The 14,229-nt window shown below is 39.0% G+C and overlaps 1 protein-coding gene across 2 annotated transcripts in view; it reads right to left on the reverse strand.

The window, feature by feature from the left end:
* The window catches only part of TNFAIP8 (TNF alpha induced protein 8), a 653,571-nt gene that overhangs the window by 482,199 nt on the left and 157,143 nt on the right, over positions 1-14,229 (reverse strand). For both annotated transcript variants that reach the window (XM_044059443.1, XM_044059441.1), the window contains exon 2: positions 10,718-10,859. In XM_044059443.1, the coding sequence (XP_043915378.1) occupies position 10,718 (1 nt within the window). In that variant the 5' untranslated portion in view covers positions 10,719-10,859. The remainder of the gene's footprint in view (positions 1-10,717; positions 10,860-14,229) is intronic.

Below are 14,229 nucleotides of genomic sequence, written 5' to 3' on the forward strand. Positions count from 1 at the left end.
AATGCCCCCGGATTCCTTGATTTCGTCAATGAAAATGCCTTGGACCAGTTGGTTGACACCCCCACAAGAGTTGAAAATATCTTGGAATTAACCAACATGAGTAACCACTCCAGCATTTCCACAGTGTCATCATCCCTGGTAAGATCCAACCACAAAACAGTCACTTTCAAAGTCACCGTCTCCCCAACCCCCCTCCCCCCAGCTAAGGTGAAAAAACAAAACTCTCCAAAGCTGATTACAACCTCCTGAGGGAAGGTATAAACAGCTTCACAGACCCCCCCCCCCCCCAATAGGAACTGGCACATATGTCCAAACTTACATCAAAGTACTATACGAGGATTTATATAGCTGCATGGAATCAGGAATACCCGGACAGGATGAAATCATCCTCCTCAAGGAAGAGTAAACCTGTCTGGCGGACAACTGCAATAAATAAACTCTATAATAAAAGGAAAAAAATTGCTGTCCAGGTCCAAGAAAGAGCAGGTGCCTAATTGGAAGCAATCTCTCCTTAGCCTGAACAAGCAAATAACAACACTAGAGAAATCCTCAAAAGCAAACTTATGAGTCCAAACTGGCCATATCTACTAAAGACAATCATAAGACCTTCTTCACATATGTACACAATCTCAAGGGAAGCAACCAGATCTGCTCAAAACTGGTGGTCAACAACACTACATACACAAACGCTGTAGATATAGCCAACCTGCTGGCAGACAGGTTCAGTGAAAACTTTACCCCTCTGTCCCCCCATCAGTAAAACAGGACATCCCCAGTACCTGACCCCTCCCCTCATCTCTCGGGAGCAAGTTATCACTCCCCTGTCAAAGGCAAAATACATCCTCCGTGGGACTAAATAACATTGAAGGCTGCATCCTACATGAACTCAGGCAAGAACTTGCAGCACCATTAGGCACCCTATTCACAAAAGCCAGAGAACTGGTTTCATCCCAGCCGAGTGAAGGACAGCCACTATCATCCGTTCGCATAAAGGTGGTGTCCACTGATCCAGGAAATTATAGACCCATCAGTCTAAGTAGCCTGATCTACAAGGCCATGGAATGCATTATAATGGACCTCATTAACAATGATATTGGCAACCTCAAACACTTGATCTCACACAGTTTGGTTTCATCAAGGGGAGGTCATGCCTGTTAAATTTGGTCGACTTTTTAGTCACCAAAGTCATGGATGAGGGGAAGACGGCGCACACCGCCTACACTGACCTGGCCAAAGTTTCTGATACGATTCCCCACTCAGGTATAACAGATAAACTCTCTTAACTAAGCATCAATCCATATGTTACCAGATGTGTAGCAAACCAGAACTTCCTCTATATACTCAAGTATGAAGTCATCTGTATAGAGTAAAACCTGAGATTCCTTCATTTTCACAACTTACATTTTCTTCAGTTCTTATCAATGCTAATGATAGAGCTCCTATCTCCAGTATGAGCAGCAATGGAGACAGTGGACCCCCTGTCTAGCTCTCATATCTATCTTTGTTACCCCCTGATACTTCAGAATTCACCATCACTTTTAGTGCTGCATTCCTATACAGTGATTAACTGTTCTGTGAACTTCTTCCTCACTCCCCACTCCCCTCCACCTGTAATACCTTCCAGAGAATTTTCTATCTTACTGAATCAAAGTTTTTCTATAGATCACATTGTGCCACTCTTCTCCCTTTTTGTCTCTCCTTCTCTTTCACAAGTGAATTCCATCAGTATTCCCAACTATCATCTGTTTTCCTTCTTTTGATGAACATTATATCTTTGCAAGAATGTTTGTATCTGCAATTATGACTGAATTTGGTCTATAGCTCCCTAGGTCTATCTGGTCTCCCCAGTCTTTAGGTAATAAAACTACTCTGTCTCTTCTCATGTCAGATGCCTTTCCTGTAGTTATTGCTTTGTATTGTTCCATTGTCTACAAGAGCTCTTTTCTCACTTGTAGCATTCTTCAGAGTAATTATCTTCCCACTCCCTATTTCTTATTGCTCATCTTCTTAAATGTCTTCCTCATTTCCTCTACTGTTGTGATCTCCTCCAGTCCTTCTATTTGTTCCATAGTTAATCTATGCCTTGTCTTTACCTTCCCCTCTTCATGAACTTACAGAACAGTAACTACTGTTGTGCAGTGTATGGCAAAATTCAACCATTCTGCCCATAATGTTTTGTTTTGATCCTGCATCTTTGCCCTTTTCCTTTTACTTATTTCACTAAAAACTACAAGAAACTTAGCCAAGCAAGAGTTTTCACTGTGTGATACCTTAAACCTTGTAACAGAGGCCCATGGGATATATGCAAATGTCTCCTTAAGGTTATCAAGTGTTTCAGCTATATGGCTTCGGAATGTCCATGACCTTTTCCATTTTACGTTTTTATGGATTCATTCAGGCCAATAAAGCCAAACTCCACTAGCTGTGGAGATGCACGTTTCAGACTTCTTAATGATCTCATCAGCACAGTATAACTGAGCTGTTTGCCTATACTCTAGAAACACTGAGTCTTTATACCCAGGTGATGTACATAACCATTAAGGTGTCTGCAAAATATCCCAAAAACTAAATCAAAGAGTAAAAAGGTCACACTGGCAAATCAATATTACAAAACTTCCTCAATTCCTGTCTTCCCTTAAACCTCACTCTCCCTCCTCAACATTATTCTACATACTTTATTCCCACAAATCCTTTAATCACTGTGTTTAACAAAAACAAAAGACATACTACTTAAGTGATTGCTCAAAAGATTTTTAAAGGTGTCACAATGAATGACTGAATCAATCAATATACAAATTAAATATAGCTCAGCATATGTTAAATGCACACTATGCAGCCTCTGCCCAGGAAACTGAAACAGAAGAATACTTCAGCCAATTAAATAAAAAAAGAGATGACCTGCTCCAATCCAAACAACCAGCTTAAAAGTATAAAAGACTGCAGCTATTACTGCCTTTATTACCAAGCTGTCTACTGTCATCTTGTGGCCGCAGACTATAGAGTAAAATAGAACACATGTCTCTATGTAGTCTGAGCCAAATTAAGACACTCCAGCAAGCTGAAAACACAACTGACTACTAAAAAAACACAAAGGGATAAAAGGAAATATCACCAAGATATGATATATTAAACAAACAGAAACATGAATTTGGTGAAAACTTTTGGAGCTGTAAAAAAAAAAAAAAAAAAAAAAAAAGCCAAAAAATAGTGCACAGGAATTAAAAAAATCATAATGAATGCCCAAGATTCCACATGGTGAAGTTTTTATATGTAAGATATCTGATTTGAGTGGCAAAAAAGCATTTAAAGATCAAAATCTTTCATTTTTATTGGTAAAAATTTCTACTAAGCATCATCAATTCTTTACAGGAAAAAAAGAAAGTATTAAGAGCCACTTCTAAATTGAGGAGCTTTTTTCAGAGGTTGTAAGTCTACAATCTGAGCAATCAGTAGGTTAATATACAGAAACAAACCTGAAATTGCCTTCTGATCAAATTCTATGGGATATTTTCTTGAAGTTATCTGAAAAACTTGTCTGTCTGGGTTAACAGGTTACAACACTGTTGAAGTGCATGACCCCTCTAAAATAATCCCCTTCTACTCGTGGAGGTTGCCTTTGATAGTTATTCCTTATGTCAAATACATTAATGATTTATTTGAGGACTTCTCAGTCGTCTTTTCCTATGCATTAATTGTTGAACGGGCTGCAGTTTCTTAAATATAAATCCTGCTCTGAAGCAGTAGGACTCTTTACTGAGTAACTGGGGGGTAGGGTTATAAGGCAGCAACTTCCTCTTCTGTCTTATCAAGTAGATCCTCAGCAGGGTGAACAAACTGGGCATTCTAAGTTACGGGGGCACCTAAAAATCTCATTCCTAGCCACATCAAGGATAGACTGGGTTTTGATCTACGTATGAAGTCTTGCTTACACAGCAATAGGTACAAGCATCACAGCTGCAACTATTCAATAATCAGCCATTGAGTTATGCAGGTTCTTTCTCAGTTAAAGATGCACATTTAATGTTTATCCTTTGCGTCTGAATCATGGAGGTGCTACACTGAAATGTCAAACTATCCAAATCAAGTCTGTTATTCTAACAATAAACCATTAGCCAGCTATTTTAAGCTTTTCTCTCTGAGGATGAAAGAAGTACACATTTTTCTTTCACATCTATCTAATGACCTGTAATTCATTGCCACGTGGAAGCATATGGATGGCTGAAGGTATATTTGCATCAAAAGGCAGACAAATTAAGAGCCTAATCTGTTAAATGTCTGCACTGATCCTGTATCTTTGTGGGTACCTCATACAATCTCAGATGTTTTAGGAGCTGGAGCTTGAGAATTTGGTGCTTTCCCAAAATACTTAACCAAAAGCAAACCATTCAAGCAGTCTTAGACCCAAGCCAGAAGTGCTTGTGTTTTCAATGATTTGCAGTTCAGCTCATTAAGGGAAGTGTCCTTAGATCTCCAGCCAAGTATACACGTCCATATATATGCATTTCACTAAGTGAACAGCTCTACCAAAAGAAATTATTTCAGATGGGACCGGACATTACATGCAACAAAGCCTAAACAGCATTCCATTTGCCTCAAGTAAAAATCTTCATTTCAAAGATATCAGAGGAAAAGAAAAAAACTCTCCTTTTTCTTAAAGTATGAGGGGAAGCACAAAGTACTTGGAAATCCTGTTGGGCAAGGATGTTGACATAATTGTGAACTTAGACCCTTACCAAAACGGGAAGGGCATTGTTTTGGACCTTGAACAGAATCATTTCTAAAATGCAATAAAATGTTTTTTGTACTTTCAGTGTAATGAAACTGATGATGACCCAAAACACTGCAGATAAGTCAAAGTCAAGGTTAGTGCTACTACAAGGAACTTGTGGGTAGGGCCATCAACAACCGGCATTCCGGGCAAGGGAATGCAAGAAGCTTAACACTGCAAGAAAACTTCTGTCACTGCCAACACCTTGCTGGAGACATCTGTAAACAAAGAAGTCAAAATAGAAGCATCTTATAATGAATGTGCTGCCCATAAATAAGCAGCAGGAATCAATGGTGTGACTACCAGATACTGATATGCAAACATGTATCCATCAAGTCTATTGGTACATCCAAAATTTCTGCAGAACCGTGACAGCAAGGCTTGAAGAGTGATCATTTAAAACTTCACATAACTAATGCAAAGACTTAAAACGGATCAAATCTAGAAATGGCTGGAACACCACCCAGTACTTTTGGAAAACAAATGGACAGAAGTAGAAACTAGTCAGTTCCATGGTGCACAGTTTTAGGTGTGATTACATCCCCAAATGAGCTGGGTTTGACTAGCTGCCTGGTCACTGCAGATGCCTGCAGGAGAGGAATTGAGTTAATAGCAGAAAACATCTCAACCATAAGGTGCTGGCAGAGTCCTACTGCATAAGCCACACCTAGTGGAAAGTCTAGAAATGCTACTCCTGCACTAGAGTCCTAGAGGGCAGCCACACCCCCAGGATGCACAGCACTCTAGCTGGGGATCACAGGTGTTAGAAGTATACACATAGGTAGGTACTAGGCTATCGGCCCTGGGGCCTATACAAGCCCAGCCAAAAAGGTACCCTGGCTTTTGCCACCCAAGAAAATTATTTTCCTGTGCCACTGTCGAGCAGAGCCACAGAGGTGATCCCCGGGGTGAATTTCCTATTTCCCATCCAATCATCAAGATTTTTTTTGAAGAGTGCTAATGAGGAGCTTTGTTTGATATAGAGAAGTAGTTTATTCCAGTGTATGGGAAGTCTCTGGGACAGGAATCTACCCCTCCAGCATGTTCTGTTTATTGTGGTGACAAGGTTTAGGTCCCTAGAGCGTGTAGCTCGGAGGGATTGGGATTTCTTTAAGTGGGGCATGTCCAACAGCTCTGGGTTTGACATAGCTTTGTACACCAACATTAAGCTCGTACAGCAGACACTACACAGTGATTTTTAGCCAGCAGTGTGTGTTGGGGTGGGGGTGGGGGTGTTGTCATTAGCACTAAAAAATATTTAGCATTCACTGGATTATTGCCAAAGTTGCTGGGTCTACCATTCCTCTTATGCCGTCAAAGGATGTCAAGAGTCAAAGGGGAAACAAAGTCCCAACAAATGGGACCTGGATGGGAGGAAAAAGGGACAAAAAATATATATATTACCCCCTTTGCAGGACTGACTAATGCTATGTTAACATTTTCTCTGGTAATGAACTGCTTTTTGGAGGATAATGAGTTGAGAAAAACACAAGCAACTCCAAGATGTCTATTTCTAAGCTACTCGGAACCCACCAAACATTGATGATGTCTTTCTAGGCTGAGTGAGTCAGCAGAATTGACTAATGAAATCTCGAATGGATGGGACTGCTGGTGGGTCTCCAAGGACACATTTAGAAGAACCGGTGGGAAGATGCAATGTTTGGAAGGTCACCTTTCTCATTTGGTAGCCTTCTTTCCCCTAAAAGAGCATTCAAAAGCACTCAAACACACTGGTCACCAGGAAAGTCCAAAAATCCATGAACTACTTGGTAGTTTGTGGATTTTTGGCCTTTCCTAGTGACCACTGTGCCTGACTGCATACTTTTTCTCAGTTATTTGTGCTTTGTACACTCAGTTACTTTCCACCTTCTTGTTTCTTAGCATTCAAAAGCAGCAGTATGTACATTTTACAGCAGCATGTATATTTTACAAGTGTTTCATAATATAAATCTCTACCTTCGTTAACAGTTCCTCAGTGACCTCCGGGGGAGGGGGGAAGTCATCAGAAAGAATCCTGATGTGTCTAGTGTAGCCTACTATAACTCATCATGGGGTTAAAAAAGCCTGAGCTAAAGTGCTCCGGGAAGGCAGACACCAATAGCCACAATGCACATAAAAAGCAGGCAACACAATTACACCATTAAACACAATATGAAGAACTTTGTCTACTGCTTCCTGCTTATGACATACAGTTTTCCATGGTTTGCTCAATCGCATAAAAGAGAACATGAGACACATGAGGTGGGAAATTAAAGGGCTGAGGTATAGGAAGACAGAGTATTAAAAAAATATATATCCTTCCACCAAACTCTTCCAAATCCTTGAACTCCATGTAGCCAAATGTTCAGTCTTCTACAACTCCACATTCTGCAGACAAAATTACCTACAAAAATTAAAGTTTGCTTTGATATTCTTCAATGAAAGGGAAGAACAATTTGAGGAAGGGGTGTAACAGAAGGTGCTGGGCTTTTTAGGGGCAAAGGCAAACAGTCTTTGGCTGCTTTAGAGCTGAAAGTATGGTAACTCTAATAAGCTCCAGAGGAGGAGTGACACAAAGCTGCTGAAAAGAAGTGCTAAGACACTAGTGAGGTTAGAAATGAGGGAACGATTACCACTTTTATATGTATTTCATGAGCCTGGGAGCTTTACCAAAGCAGGGTATCCTCAGAATAATGAGTAGAGCAGAACCCATTATCTCTGGTAGTCTTACATACAAGGTTTTCCATCCCATCAAAACTGTTGATGGCCAAGGAATCAGAAAAAACTCTTGAGAAGTGACCTCTACCTACCTCACATAGCCTTGAGGGACCCAGTCCTATGTGACCTCGTGCATATCTGCATAATTAACAACATCCTCAGAACCCCTCTAGATATCTTAACTTTTAGTGAAACATAAATAGGACCTGCTCCTGAGGTACATACATATGACAGAGAATCCCTCACTTACGGGGTACACCTTCTTTGGATGTAAAGTATGGCTCCCAGACCCTCTTTAAAACCAACTTGGATGAACGGAAAGGCAGATTGTAAATACACCCCAAGTCTGGCCCCCTTAAACCCTAACTGAATGGGGACAAAACTAGGTGTATATTAGTCACACCAATGGGTGCTAATGATTTTTGGTATTGTGGCAAGGCTGCCAATGGTTCTCTGGAGCAACAGTCTGCGTTCAGGGCAGAATTTCCATTACAAAGTGAAACTGTATCACACGGCACATAATGGGATCAAAGCTGCTTCTGGACATGACCAATCACGTGAAACGACCATAAGACTGGATCTGTTCGATATGTAAATTTATATAAGTGACACAACAGAAGGCATGCCGATGAAGGCTTAATGTACTGAATGCTCAGAGCTTGTAGCCATACAGTGCCTAAACGCCACTTACGAAATTGTCGGTGCTCTTCGAGGAAACATTCGCTGTGGAGTGTATATGTAAGCTAAAGGGAAGTGGCTCTGCACCAGTACTATCCAAACTTCAGGAATCACCAGCTCATTCAGGAGTACATTTGCCGTTATGGATGATTCAGGCAAATGCCTGCACAGTGCTCTGATCTTTTAAGTAACTAGGCAAAACCACATTTATAAACGGCACATGCAGCTGGAGTAAGCTTCTTACCTACACAAAGAACAGGTAGCCATTCCACTTCTAGTATGTTAGAAATAATTAATTTAGAAAACATTTAAAAGGTGCTATGATAATATTTTAAAATGCCATATTTCCATAGTTAAAAGCCTTGTATGATTTCAGTAAGGAGAGAGCTAAAACATACACAAACTGCTCATCAATTACTGGACTTAGACATAGCAATTTCAAACAGTTTGGCTGTATTCTCTCATCAATATTGCCTCAGTGGTCGAACTACTAATTCAGCCAAAATTTATGTCAATTACTGTTGCTTAAATACTCTTCCTAAAGGTGTGCTTATTGTAGATGTAGTGGGTTTGATCGCCACTCCCATCTTTCCTTTCCTGTTTATTACTACTCTTCATACTGCATTGTATTTATGTATCTCTGTTTTGTCATTTCAGTGATATTTTATATAAAATCCTTCAGTGATTCCTGGTGTTTGTACTCTGCCACTGTAGTATGGCTGAAAAGGTTCCAAGAACCAGCCCATCTATGTGGTTATCAAAAGAATAAATAAATAAAATATAGGTAGACTCCTCAGTTTCTTTCTATCAAACTCAAATATCCATAGCCTTCACACCTATAATGCAAATCCTTAACTAAGACATAATTTCCACTATACTATTACTTAGTTCATTTTATGCATGCACTAGGTTAAATGCTACATTTCAGTTTTTAAAACTGACATTTCCTCTCTTTCTTAAACTGAATCATGTGAAGACTCAGAGAAACACAATTCACCATGCTCCGTACCTCAAAGTATGCCAAAGCTGAAAACGACCCCATGCTGCATACATATAAATAATATATTCTTACAAGGACCACATTTGTTGATCTTCTACTCACCAGAACTGTAACAGTGCCACAACAGTCTTTTAATGCACTTAAAGTTATTTAAGTTGTTTGGGTGGATGCTACAAGTTGGCTTTACTGCTCACTTATTCAAATGATGTCAAACTGCATTTCACATTTGATGACCATATGCCTACATCTGCAAAAAGAATCTCAGACCCATTAACACATGGACATACCTACCTTACATATATAAATGTGCATTAAACATTATACTGGACTCAGCAGCAAAAAAAAACATTTATGGTTGGTCATATGCAGTTTTGTTTATGCAGTATTCCTATTACAAATGTTACAAAACTTCTCACCATGATCCCTTCTCTTACAAACTTCTTTTAATATTGTGGTCTTATCTTCCTGGGCCCTACTCTTTAAATGGCTTCTGCCCAGTAACACCTAACTAAGTTAAACTTGTTTTTTTGTTGTTGTTAAGGATGACTTCATTGACTGATGCATGAGAGGAAAGAACTGTTAAAAATACTTTGGATTTAAAGGGTGTTACAGACTCAGTAAAACCCCATGTGCACAAACTGTTGCACTGTGTTTATTTCACAGGGAAGTCAACACTGTATAAAATGTTCCAAAAGTGTTAACTCCCCTTTAACCACTGCATTTATCTGTCAACAATGGAATTTACAAGTTCCATGGGGAAGGTAGGTTAAAAAAAATAAAACTGAGCAAAAGAGGCATATGGGCAAGTGTTTTATAAATACATAAACAAGCACACACACACAAAAATAAGAAAGTCACCATGCCTTTGTGGTGAAATATACATCTTCAATTTAGTCGCAGACCAAATTCTACAGTGCAGTGCACATTGTGAAGAATCTGGGCTACTTGCGCTCACATTTGCAACAAAAACAGGAAAATAAAAAATAAAGCTGTATGTGTGGGGGGAGGGGGGGTGAAGTGAGCAGTAAACCTTGAAGCACCCCAGTTATCTTCTTGCTTCAGCATGCCCTCTGGTTAAGCAGACGCCTACACCATCTCCAAATCTTCATATACAGCATTACTGTTTCTGAGCAGCTGAGGAAAACATATTAAACTAGATAATCGCATCATCTTAACTTAATGCAACTAACCAAAAGCTTAAAATGACTAGATTTCTTAACAGCATTCAAAGCATTTCAGAAACGGGTCCAAATAATGTCAGAAGGCTTAGGCAAAACGGTTTACCAAACAGGGCAATAAAACAATAGAATTATTACTAAAGCAAGTGACCTAGCTTTTAAATCACAGGAAGAGAATACGGAGAGCCCTACCCAGCATAAAACAGTTGCTTTTACCATTTTCAGTAAAACTAAATTGTTGTAATGGGAAATAACTTGCATCAGGAAAGCACAGACAGCCCCAACATTTGAAACCTTAATTGACCTAAAACAACAGCATAAGGATCACTGTTGCTTTCCAGCCCTCCTGTACTGCACTCCCATGGTCTGAATAAGAAGCAATCTTATTTGACATACTGTTGTGCTGCTCTGCTCTGTTGGCGAGTTCCAGCAACCAAAAAACGTTTTCCTGAAGGGTCAGTACCAGCTTCTGTTTTCAGCTCTCGTCTGAAGAAATTTTAACTTGTTTTTTTTCACCAGACTTGCTCACTCTTTCACTCTGAAAGAAAAGAAAAAAAAAGTGTCACCTTTTCCAGATATTTACAGCAAACAAAATAAGAAGTTATGTACTCACCATAACTTTCCATGTTTGTTGTCCATCTTGCCTTCATTCTATGCTAGTTGGGTTCGGAACCAAGCATCGGATCCGACTTGGCCTAATTCAAAAGCTCGCGAGCTTCCACTGGCTCGAGGCTATGCCCTAGCCCATGATGCTCTGGGAAGATTACCCAGATCTTGTTTGCAAAAGAAAGCATAAATATCACATGACAATAACAACCTGTCTAAATAAGACCCAGAAGGGAAACAGAGACTTCATAATCGAATTACAGATGTAATAATCCGCCTGATCCTCCAGAAGCGGAGGAGGGGGAAGGAGGGTGGGACGCAAGAATGAAGATGAGATGGACAACAAACATGGAATGTTATGGTGAGTACATAACTTCTTAATGTTGTGTTGTCCTATCTCGCCTTCATTCTATGCTGGTTGGGACAGCGTCCCTAGCACCTTCTTTCTTGGGTGGCTCAAGGGAATAAACTCTTCAGAACAGTGGACCCAAAGGAAGCCCTGTTCTGGGAGGCCATGTCCACTTTGTAATGAGTGATAAAAGGTATGAGGCGTTACCCATGTGGCTGCTGCACAAATCAAATCCAAAAGGAGTCTGGCCTGGAAGGCAAAGGAAGTAGCAATAGCTCTTCTGGAATGGCCTTTCACTTTGCCTGGTAACCGTCTCTTTTGGGAGCTGTATGTGAACGAAATACAATCTGTGAGCCATTTTGAGAGTGTTACTTTAGAGACTAGCAATCCTTTCTTTTTTTCTCAAAAGGACACAAATAATTGGCCTGATTTTCTGAAATCTTTAGTTCTATGCATGCAGAAGTGCAACTGCCTATGTACATCCAACTGGTGTAATCTATATTCTGCCCTGTTGCCATAGTTCGAGAAGAACACTGGCAGTTTGACAGATTGGTTTAGATTGGTCTCTGAGCACACTTTTGGAAGAAAGGAAGGATTAGTACGCAAGGAGACTCTGTCTTTGTGAAAGATTATGTAGGGAGGACGTACAGATAGAACTTGGAGTTCAGACACCCATCTAGCAGAGGTAATGGCCACCAACAAAAGTGTCTTCCATGACAAAAACTTTGTCACATGATGATGCAGGTTCAAAAGGGGACAAAATTAAGGAGGACAGAACAAAGTTTAGATCTGATGGTGCTGGAGGTTCTCTGACTGGAGGTCTCAACAAGAAAGGCCTTACAGAGTTTGTGGGACATTATTTTTAGGCCCATTTCCCCAACATGAAAGTTAGAAATAGCACCTAGCTGGACTCTAATTGTAGCTGCTGCCGCTCCCTTGTTAAAAAGTTTAGCGAGAAATTCTAGCACTGCTGTAATGGGGGCCGTAAAGGGATCTATATTGTATCTGCAGGCCCAGTGTGAAAATCTCTTCCATTTGTTAGAGTAAAGTTTCCTGGTAGATGGTTTATGAAAAGAAATCAATATATGTCTGACTGCCAAGGAGATGTCATGGAGCCTGGCTATTTGTGGAAATGGAACAGCCATGCTGTCAAGCTTAGGGTCTGGATCGATGTATGGAACTTTGAAAAATTTCCAGCCATCAGCAATAACAGCCTGATCACCTGTTTTCTTGCTAACTGGTAAGACTTTTTTCTTTGTCACATTTTTTAGTGTGGATGCTATTAGTTTGCATATTATTAGACATTTTGGATGATATTAGACAGTATGGATATTTTCAGACATAATTCAAGCAAATGTAAACCAAGCTTTAGTAAATTGCAATGTTGGTATACACAGCATATTAGTAAATGTAAAACATTAGGGCAGGCTGATAGTAAGGCATCATGCAAATGTATTACAATATTTGACTGGTATCTCAAAGAAAACCATGTGGAGTATGACAAATGTTTATTGTGTGATTCAGATATTGAACAGTTATGTCCTGTCACCACATGTAAAAGGTTTATTTTAGAGTTACAACAGGAGTCAAATCAGTTACTGACAGGACCTCTAGTACATTCTGTCACAAAAGAATGTAATAAACTTCTAAGAGACAAACACAATGAGTTCAGGAAGTTTAGACAAGTTATACAAACATTTTTCCAAAAGTGCATAGGAGTTTTAAATTCAGCAGAACAAGTTCATGTGACATATCAGACAGACCATGAGGAGACTCAAACAGCAGTTGCAAGATGAAGAAAATAGATTAGCTGAACTGACAGAGACCGACTCCCTACATACATTGGGAAAGAGCAGGAAACTACAGCTGATCTTTACAAAAGAGATATATTTTATAATAGGTTTGTGTTTTGAAAATGGTTAAGAATACATGGTAGGATGGTAAAATACAAATCATTCTCAAATGTTTAAAACTTCCATTCAATTAAAGCAAGATATTTATCAGTACTGCAGTAAAGTAGAACATATGACTGCCATTCTCATAGCATAGTCAAAAGGTAAACAAAACAGTTCTAGTGTATACAAATTAAATAAAAATAGTTAATTAGAGTAAAGATTTAAAGTCACAATACTGACATGTTTGTATAAAGATTTAAAGTGACAAGACTGACATGCATGTATTTTCTTTTTATACAATGCATACGAATAACAGGCAGGCAACAGCAAATATAAATAATGCAAATATAAACAAGTCTTAGTTAAGATAATATCTATTTATTTTTTACATTTCCTTTATAACTGCATAGTAACACCACACCAAACAGTTAAAGTTCTGAATTTTAAAAAGAAATAAAATCATGGATGGAATTAGTCAGTCTTTGTAAAATGAATGACAGAGCAGTTAAATAAATAAATAAAAAATACTGAAATCAAAAGTTAAAAAATATGTAAGCTAATTGTAAAATAATGTTTAGTTTGTATAGTTATGCAAATCACAAATATAATACTAAGTGTTTTCTAACTGCATTTTACTAAGAGATGATTAAAGGAAAAATGCTAAAAGGATTAACTGAAATGTGAGCTCAGACCTTCCTAGACTGGATGAATAGTTACAGGAAATGTTGAACAGATAAGATAAGAAACAAGACTGATTGCCAGACATGTGGCTTGAGTTTTTCTAAAAAAACTTATTGTTATTAAAACATAATTGTTAAAATGTTCACATGCAACACTATTTGGTAATTATAATAAAACATCACAATTGTGCATATATGTCACTGATAAAAGTCAGGGTTGGGAGGGTGGCCTAATGGTTAAGGTGTTTGCCTTACAAACACAAGGTGCAGGGTTTGAGTCTCACAAGGGATAATTGGGCTAGGCTTAAAATGGCTCGCAAGAGCAGTTAGCTTAGTACTAACCTATGAACCTATGAATTACATCAAGTATAGCCAAAG

The sequence above is a fragment of the Protopterus annectens genome, chromosome 17.part0 (genome assembly GCF_019279795.1).
Source record: "Protopterus annectens isolate FY-2018-M chromosome 17.part0, PAN1.0, whole genome shotgun sequence".
Classification (NCBI taxonomy): Eukaryota; Metazoa; Chordata; order Ceratodontiformes; family Protopteridae; genus Protopterus; species Protopterus annectens.